This window comes from Triticum dicoccoides, chromosome 1B (assembly GCF_002162155.2).
Source record: "Triticum dicoccoides isolate Atlit2015 ecotype Zavitan chromosome 1B, WEW_v2.0, whole genome shotgun sequence".
In the NCBI taxonomy this organism is placed as follows: Eukaryota; Viridiplantae; Streptophyta; class Magnoliopsida; order Poales; family Poaceae; genus Triticum; species Triticum dicoccoides.
In genome coordinates, this window is record NC_041381.1 from 694,778,845 (window position 1) to 694,788,729 (window position 9,885).

The 9,885-nt window shown below is 45.1% G+C and overlaps 1 protein-coding gene across 1 annotated transcript; it reads right to left on the reverse strand.

Annotated features, from left to right (window-relative positions):
- Window positions 1-4,770: 4,770 nt before the first annotated feature.
- On the reverse strand, window positions 4,771-8,849 carry LOC119349778 (TPR repeat-containing thioredoxin TTL1-like). Its single transcript, XM_037617862.1, has 7 exons — window positions 7,798-8,849; window positions 7,093-7,294; window positions 6,793-6,977; window positions 6,383-6,716; window positions 6,086-6,290; window positions 5,793-5,899; window positions 4,771-5,678 (listed from the first exon to the last, which is right to left on the reverse strand). The coding sequence occupies exons 1-7, from the start codon at window positions 8,685-8,687 to the stop codon at window positions 5,517-5,519; spliced, it is 2,085 nt and encodes a 694-aa protein (XP_037473759.1). The 5' UTR covers window positions 8,688-8,849; the 3' UTR covers window positions 4,771-5,516.
- Window positions 8,850-9,885: the final 1,036 nt, after the last annotated feature.

Below are 9,885 nucleotides of genomic sequence, written 5' to 3' on the forward strand. Positions count from 1 at the left end.
ACTCCACCAGTTAATTCACAAACTGTTATGCATATGATCAGTAGTGATCTAAACGCTTTTATATATTTTCTTATAGAGGGAGTACATTGTTTGCTTCCTAATATGTGCCGGCAGCTTCATAGAATCATTATTATTATCCATACTTACCCCCACAACGTACCAAGTTGAAACTCGTGTGAGGTTTTCAGCTTACCATTTGTTCTCATATCATATGTAAGCATGACTTTAACTATATTGATATTTTCATTAACTTCCAAATAACAGAAATGCGACACCGATCACTCCGGCGCTACATGTTCTTAACATGTGTCTTCTTCACAAAAAAAGTGTAGTAAAATAATAAGTACATCTTCTCGCATAATCTCTTGGAATTATGGACTTCACCCCCTAGCTAGGTCAAGCCCCTATCTAGAAAGTTGCAGCCTCCGCTCTGGCGGACGGCCTAGAAAGTTGGACACCACGCCAACTCGCAAGTCTTCATGAGCAACCCATTGCATTTTCCACTTCTTCTCCGTTTTTTTTTCTGATTTCATGGGCCCAAGATGGTGTTTGCCGGAACAAGTGGTCAAGCAGGTCACCGCAAAATATGGCCCGCATTTCCATCCAAGTGCCCAAGTTCCAAGCGCAAAATAAAAACAAATGTATTGTGAACATTGGATGCTGTTTATGCGGACAAGTTTCACGAAGTACTTGCTCAACCAACCTCGCTTTGACTCAACTCAAATGAAGTACAAAATGAACTCAACCGTAGTGCAGTGAGTCAGAAGCAGAGACATAGCTTAGACGCTCGCCAAAGTCGCAAAGAGCAAACTAGTTTGCACGCACATCGAGAAAAAGCATGCATGGATATCCACATAAGCATTTGTCAATAAGAATGTCCTAACTTTGGCGAAGGAGCTCATGAATAAATTGATAAAATGTAGAAGGCAAGGGGAGGTTAAGAAGCTTGGGATGGAGGGGTGATGGAGGTCAGAGAGAAACTAGGAACGGAGGTTGATCAAATAATATCTAGGTGGGGAGATCTAGATATGATATTTGTTGTATTGCATTGAGCTATAGCCTTACTTACCTATGAGGTTGCCTTAATTCAACAAAAATACAAGTTTTTTTTTGGGGGGGGGGGGGCATTGGCCCCCTCTCTCTAACAATTGTTAATTTGCTTCTCAAATATCTCGGCCTTGAGTTTACGGGTATATATGGCTTGCTTGCTATATTGATTTACCTGCATTAAGGCTGCAATCAAATGAATGGGCTCATCACTCGAGGCACTCAGCTGGAAATTCCTTTATCATGGAGTTGAACTCTATTCAGAGTACAAACAGTGGGATTGGGGAATCATGCCGTCTTGGTCCAAGGTTTCCTTGGTGTCTCAAATCACAAAAGAATATCTCCTCCTTTTTATGTCTGATGCCAACATAGACCTCTCCATTCTCCAGCAATAACATTAGTGGCACATTACCAGCTATTGTTACACGGATGGACACACTTAAATTAGATCTAATCTCATTCAATTGAATGGTTCAGTGCGACCTCGTAATAAAATTGATTTGGATCTCTCAAGAAACTCTCTACCAGGGCCTCTACCATTGAAGTTTCAATTTCACACGACCAATAATTGGTTTTTTCTACTTGGCAACCAATTCACAGGCACTAGTTTGGTTCCTAACATCATTATAGAATTATCTTTCATATCTTGACACTGGAAACAATATGGTAACATGTCAGTTCTCTCGATGTTCAGAAAATTCGCATTGTTGCCGCGAGAGAGCACATTGTTTCTTGACATCCTTGAAATGGCCTGATTTTTTTATCGTGGCCTTGCATGACCAATTCAAGGCACCATGCCTTGGGTTTTCAACAAGTTTTGCATTTTCTGAAGTTTTCACGGTGAAAAAAGGTTGATAGATGGCTGGACGTGTCGCGACATGCAAACGGTGTCGGAATTCATTCAAACCTAGCATGGATGCCCAACATGGGCATGGCCACCTGATTACAAAAGATGTGGTCATTTATCCATAGTCTAAAAAACCACAAGTTGAGAGAAGTGTGCTATCCTAGGCCAGGACAGGTGCATCCGTGAGTATGTAGTTTTTCCTAATTTGAGTGCTTATGTTATTTCCATCAATATCAATCACATGAACATTTTCTTTTTGTCATAACCATTTCTTCAAATTTAAAAGCAAATTTGAATTTTAATTTTTGTATGAAAAACTTACAACCTTGAACACCTTTTCCAAAATTGTTAAAAAATACCCAACAATATAGAACACAAATTGCAAACCATATGGTTTATCAAAAAATTATCAACATTTTTTTGGAAATGCAAGAATTTTTTAAATCTGTGAACAAAAATTCGAAAACAGGAACCTTTTGTGAAATTCTGGAATATTCAAAACAAGGACATTTTTGGGTATTCCAAACAATATTTCAATATTTTGAACAGGTTTAAAAAAGAATTATATTTTTTCAAAAAGTAGAAAAATGAATTAACAAAAAATAGAAAAGAAATAATACGCTTAGGCCTTGCCCAACTGGGCGACAACATCGCTCCAGTCGGGCACCTGTTGGAAAAAGTTCATCGATTTAGAAAGAAAATGTTCATGGACACGAAATTTTTCGCTGATTTTCAAAAACAGTTCACTAAAAAGAGTTCTCAACTCCAAAAAATAGTTTGTGAATTTGAAAAAGAAGTTTATTGAATTTGAAAAAAAAATTATCAAAATTTTAAAGAAGTTCATAAATTAAAATAAAATCATGGGTGTTGATAAAAAGTTTGTAAAAGTTGAAAAGAGTTTGTGCATTTGAAATACATTCATGGATATGAAAAAAGTTCACAAATTTAAGAAAATGTTCATGACTTTGAAAGGTTCATGAATTTAATAAAAGTTCATGATTTAAAAATAAAATTCACGAATTCTAGAAAAGAAAAAAAAGAAAGAGAAATAAAAACAGAAGAAAAAAGAAAAGAAAACCAAATAAGAAAGCAAATGTGTGTGTTTTAAGCATTAAAAAGGGAAAAGAAATAAAAAAAAGACACGTCGAGTAAGATGTCCCACTTGATTACTACAGTTGCACTTAACCCAGGAGGCCAGAAGTTTGAATCACTTCACCACAGATTCTTTTGTGGTTTATCAGAAAAAAAAATGGGCCAGTCCAGGAGCACGCGCGCGGGGGATGGAGGGGGTTTGCACTGAATAGGATCAGGGTGCCATGAGGAGATCTTTCGGAGCATCCATGCCACTCACTCTTTCATTGAGCGTCGATGCAGGAGTTTCAAGCACACATATGCGCGGCTGTTGTTTGTCGCGATCAATTCATAAACTACTCCCTCTGTAAAATAATATAAGAGTGTTTAAATACGTTAAACACTCTTATATTATTTTACAGAGGGAGTAGTTGGTAATTTCATCGCTTGTCGTACTGGGTTTACATGACGCTTTTGCGCTGGAATCCATCACATGGCGTGAAGTGGCGGAAGGCTGAGGCCTTCATAACTTCATAATTGCTTTTGATGCTAAGCATGTTGTTCTTGATATTGCTAATGACAGTCATGGCAGGTACTGACTCGATCATCACCGAGGTCAAAACCAAGGCGTCAAACTTTACAGGCAACTTTGTGTTTGAAGGAAGTGCTGCTAATGGTGAAGCACATTGTCTAGCTAGATTTTAAACTTTACATGCAACTTTGTGTTTGAAGGAAGTGCTAGTAATGGTGAAGCACATAACCTAGCCAGATTTTTATTATCTTTAGATCAGGGGCGTCATGTGTGATGTGTGGCTGATCCTATTTGTATCCCACGAACTGTGGTTTATTATGAATAAAGTTGGTTGTTACCCTAGAAAAACGTACAAAAGAGGTACGGAGAGATCTGGTCCGTTGATGTTTTTTAAAGGGTTGTACCGAACATAACTTCAAATTTGCGGTCAACGTCCAACCCTAGATAGTCAAAAGTGCATTCAGATTCCAAACTGAACGAGGAAAAACTATATGCCCCTATCTATCACCATCGGCCGGAAATCTTCTTCGATCCAGAGACAAGAAAGTCTTCCCTTTCCCTTACTCCGAGGCAGCTGTGCCCACAAACTAAACTAAAACTTGAGTGCTGCCTTGCTGGCCTGATGCCAAGTGTTGCCACAGGAGCAGATAAAGGGTGCCAATTTAAGGGCCAGTCGGCGGTTGTTTAGCCACAAATCATTGCAAGTTTGGTTGCCGCAACCCTTGGCCAAAAGGCGAGCAAAAATAAATAATTACTCCCTCGGTCCAAAATAAGTATCGCAGTTTTAAACTAGTTTTAAATTGGGGTTAGTTCAAAACTGCGACACTTTTTATGGATCGGAGGTAGTACGTACTATGGTTTTCCATTTTGGCAAAACAAAACTCGCAATTTCGATCGTGTAGGATTCATTCGGTTGGCTGGTTGAAACCCAAATTCAGCTTCAGCGGGCATTGCAACTGATACGCGTAGCAAACCGAACAATTGCGACAGGACAGTTCAAAAACCCTCTGAACCAAACATACTTCAGCAATGTGCAATGCAGTTCAGTAAGTAGTAGCAATTGCATCTGTAACATTGGCGAAAATGGCGCCTTTTGTTCCCAAGGAAACAATGCTGGCACTCATGTAAAAAGAAACAAAATCAGCACACGCCAGTACTCTGCTAGGTATAGCAAGGAGCTGATCTTCAAGGTCGCAAAAACGGAGGATTTGCAAGAATGGGAGACAAAAAGAAAAGACGCAAAACCGCAGAATGAGTGAGCAGAGCACAAATGGGGCAGAAAGAATGAATGTCGGGCTATTTTTATTCATAGAAACAAAGAAAGAAAGAAATGTCAGCATGTATATGTATCACATCAGCGCCACATGGCCCTCCACAGGACATGAAAATGACAACCTTCCTACCAGATTACATCAACATCCTTCTCAACTCAAATGGAAACTGGCCCGGCGCCAAAAACGGCGCGACCGTTCGTTCCCCCGCAGAATAACCAATCCTCCAATTTTTGTTTGCTATAATATGACTTATGTACACGTAACGAAGAAGCCGGCGCTCGGCAGGCCTCTTCTTATCTCTTCCTCCTCCCTCTCTAACAATGGCATATGCATCTAGAAATATGTCAGGGGCTTTATTTTTTTCTCTGAGAAGCGTCTGTCTTTCTACGGCGCGGAGCAGAATGAATGTATGGAAATGGTGGCAGAGAGCAGAGTTGCAAGAGATGAAAGAATTGCTCAAGGTTGATGCAATGGTGGGTACTAGTGATAGTAGGAAATGAGGGAGCCTAAATGATCCAAGAATAGGTCGAATGAAGGGTCAGGACTCAGGACTAGCAACAGGATGGGGGGTGATGGCAAACTCTTTGATATACAAAATTTAATTTGGTTCATGCTCAATGGAGGCTGCTGAGGTGCTGTGGAGGGGCTGATTCTATAGAAAAAATGTGTTGGTAAAATGCCGGCAATCGACCGGGGGAACTCTATGCATCAAAGGACTAGTATGGGTGCCACTGGTATGACCTCCTCAAGAATTGGAGACAGCATAGTGCCTCACTGAATAGCGTAAAACGTGTAAGCTAGGGCAGATCATCTCTTTCACCCGTGCGCCGTCCTTGTATATCTTGAATGTCGGGACTACGCGCACATTCTCTGCCTTTGCTATCATTGGGCTCTCATCAACATTTACCTGCAAGTTTGCATATGCAAGGGATCGGTTAGCAACTTGGAAGACTTTGTAAGATGTGGCATACTGTAATAGTAGTTGATATATACAGAGAGAGAGAGATGTTAGGTTTATTACCTTCAGAAAATTCACCGAAGGGCACTCGGAACAAAGAGCATCCACTGATGGGGTAATCTGTGCACACTGCTGATTCATTGTTGCCATGAAGTAAAGAACAGTCACCCCTGAAAGTGTCCATTTTCATCAGTCAGGCCATCTTGAGAACCGAATACAGACAAGTAAGCATATGCAAGAAAATCTTGATAACTCTTTTAAGTATAGAACTAGGGCAAAGCATGAGGGTAACTGAACAATACTAGCATGATTACGGACATGAAAAAAAAAATTATAACAGCTGAGGAAAAACTCACCGGGCGAATGTATAGCAGCTCGGACTTGCTCTATGCTGGTAACTATCTCAACCTCTCCACCAAACTTCATATTTGATACCTCCTCACCACGGGTTGTCTTCAGCGCGACTTGGGCATGGAACAATGACTCCGCAACCTCCGTGTCGCCAGGAAGCTCCTTGCGAAGCACCTCATAGTCTCGCACACAATCAGCCCAACGCTCAAGCTACAACAATGCCAACAGGGAGGTGTCAAAAGCATACTACTAGGTGAGTAACCAGGACCATGTCATGATGTCAACGTGTGCAGGTTGCTTACCTTTGCATAGGACGCTGCCCGCCTTAAGAGAGCTTTTGTGTAGCTAGGTTGGATCCTCAGCGCCTCATTGCAATCCTCAACGGCTTTCGCCCACCGACCTAACTTGGACCAGCAAGCTGCTCTATTGCAGTACAACACTGGATTTGAGGACTCATGCTTGAGCCCTTCACCATAGGCGATAGATGCCTCGGCAAACTTGCCCGCCTTAAAAAGGTCATTCCCCTGAGCTCGAGCCCGTGCTACTAGCCTCATGTTATTCAGGATCAATCCAACCTCTGCATTTGCAGGATCAATAGCTCTAGCCTTCTCAGCAATGCCAATAGCTGCATCAAACCTGCAGAAACCGACTTTCAATGCTTGTATCGGGAAAGGAAAATGATCGTAGCCCATCGGTGTTTTATAGAATGTACCTCCCAAATGCCATGTTGACCTGGGCTTGTACAACATGTACATATGAATCAGCTACCATGCCTGACAGTTTGGTGGACATTGAAGATAGGGATGCACTGTCCAATTTCAGCAAACCCGTAATAGTCGAATCGGCCTCCTCTAGTTTGTTAAGCCGGAGAAGCGCTTCGGACCTCATGGCAAGGAGCTGCATAAGAAACATGGGTCCATTGTTAGAAACTGAATTCTGACGCTGACCACAAAATGACAGTGTATCTTCATAGGATGAAAAATGTCACAAGCTATAAGGCCAGAGAGGTTACCAGCTGAGAGGAGTCTGCTCCGTTGGCAATGGCGGCGTCTGCTTCCCTCAGCGCGCTCTTCCAGTCTCCGATCCTCCTCGCGTCCATGCATTTCCCCAGATGGCTCTCCACCTCATAAAGTTTCTGCCACTCGGCAGGGTCGGACAGGTTCGCGTTCCCGGCCAGCGTAAGCTGCCTCCTTGCCTTCTCAACCATCCCAAACCTGCAATGCGGCCATCAGAAATGCCATTTCAGTAACAATTCAAGCGCGCGATTACCACGCATTGACACCACCGGCGTTAACGTCGGATCGAAACGATCAACTAGGACCACATTCTGGTCTAAATGCACAATGCGCAATGCAAATAAGCACTCCATTTGAACCGCATTCTGCGATGCGAATTCGCGAAGCGCGTTAAGAACACATTGATTGACTACAATAAACCGACAAATGATGCAATCTTTCTTTTCCATTCTTCGCGGCATGCAATTAATTAGAGAATTCAAATGATGTAATCTTGTAGCTGGCTATCTGCAAGATCAAAGTTTTTGCTTTGAAGACAAGCAAAATAGCAGCTGCTGCTGATGTACTATCTGCAAGGAAGTGCTTAGCACACAAGCAAGAGTGGGAAGCAAGGCGAGAATGCAAGATCTGTGTGGACCAATGGCTTCGGGGATCCGACGCAATGCAGCGGCGGGAGGTATGCATGGAGGAGCGGGTCTCACCGGAGGCAGAGCGCGGCGAGGCGGCCGTGGGCGCGGCCGCTGGCCGGGTCGAGCCGGACGGCCTCCTCGCAGTCGCGGAGGGCCTCGGCGAGGCGGCCGAGCCCGGTGAGCGCGGCGGCGCGGTTGCCGCGGCACGCGGCGCTGTCCGGGCAGAGCGCCAGGGCGCGGTCGTAGTGCCGCAGCGCGTCGCCGTACCGGCCCTGCTTGTACAGCTCGTTCCCGGCCCGGGTGACCTCCTGCAGGCTGTCCGGCGGCGCCGGGAAGCTCGCCGGGGACCTCGAGGATCTGCCGGCGAGCGGCGCGGCGTCAATGCCGCCGCTCCTCGCGGGGGCCATGCCGCCCCGCATGATGCTGCCGTGGCCGTAGTGGCCGGTGCCGGATCCGAGCACGTCCGGGCGCGCGCGCGGCCGGGGCGCGGCGGGCGCCGGCGCGACGCGGCCGGACGAGCAGATGTTGCCGGTGGGGAGCGCATTGGTGAGCGGCGAGCTCGCCGTGCTCCCGCCGTCACCGCCCCCCGAGCTGCCGCTCCCGCCGGAGAAAATCAGCGGCCCAGATCCGGAGCGCCGGTGCCCGGGCGGCCGCGGCGGGTTGCTGCTGGCGCTGCCGCTGCCGCTCTCCGCCGCCAGCTCGCCCGAGTGGCTCCCCCTCCCGCTCACGCTCCGAGCGCCGCCGCCCCTCCCGCCGCCCGCCGCCGCATTGCACAGAGCCGGCGACTTGGCCGACCCGGCGGACGAGGACGAGGACGACGGCGTGGCCCGCAGCCGCAGCGGCGAGACCGGCGAGCCGAGATCCGCGAACACGTCCCGCTTGGAGTCCGGCTTGTCCCTGTCCACGCCCCCGCCCGCCTCAAGCGTCAGCCGGCGAACCCGGTCGGCCTCCGACGACGCCATGGCCACCCGCTCACCACCAGCGCCGCCCCCTCACCGGCCAAGCAGGCATGCAAGAACACGCCCGACCGAGCTAGCTAGCTAGCAAGACGAGCTCCAGAGAAGCACGCACGCACACGCGAGCCCAAGCAAGCAAGAGTCAAGCGCGGTGGCGGTGGCGGTGGGTCGGAGCGGTCATGGAGAGGCCACAGGGGGGTGGGGGTGGGGGTGGGGTGGGGTGGGGGGAGGAGTGAGCTGGGAGGAAAGGAATAGAAGAAGAAGAAGGAAGGAAGGAAGGAGGGTGGGTGGCGTTGAATCAGCGCCGGATTTGTATTGATTTATAAGTAAACTCTGAGCTGTAATTTTCATCTTTCTGTGAAACCATAATCAAGGTAGTATCGATTTTGTTATTAGTGCGATTAAAAATATATATTAGTGAGATTTAAAATATATTTTGTTTTATTTCCTTGCCTTTTACATTTTGATTTTGTAAGTGAAATTAAGAGTATTTTTATTTCCTTTCCTTTTTCTATTTTGATTTTGTGGGGGGAATTTAAAATATAGTATTTTTATTTCCTTGCCTTTTCTGGTTTGATTCGGTTTATAGTACTCAATTAAAAAGAGGATCTTGATAGATCCGGTTGTCATAGCCGTTTCGAAATCCATGTACGTTATAGTTTGGCGCAATGCGCATTTTCATCAACCGTTATATATTTTCCTACCGAATGCGTCATTTAAATCTTATCCTGTTTGGATGATTTCCATAGAAAAAAAAAGCATAGAAACAAGGGTATCATAGGAAAAATTTCTGTAGATGCATTTGGTTTGTAGGAAACGTGTACACGATTTTTATAGAAATATTGTTCATTTTCTTTGTTTGAAGTAAATTACAAATCCATTCAAAGTTTTTTTTACGTAGGAACGAGACACGATAATTTCTGAGAGTGACACAGTCATCCTATCAAATTTTCATACTACCAATAATTCTTACGTTTTGGTTTCCTCCAAACTAAATGAGGTTTGCTACTGACCTCATGATCGACAAAGCTAGTTAGTGCCACATTGGCTACACAACCCCATGAACGAACATATGCATATTCAATTCGAGTGAGAGTGTCAGTCTTAATTTGCACAATCTGAAATTGTCCAAATGATATTGTTTTAACAAGGTGAAAGTTCATTTTTTGCAGGTTATCCATACTTGAAAATAGGTATACCGGGG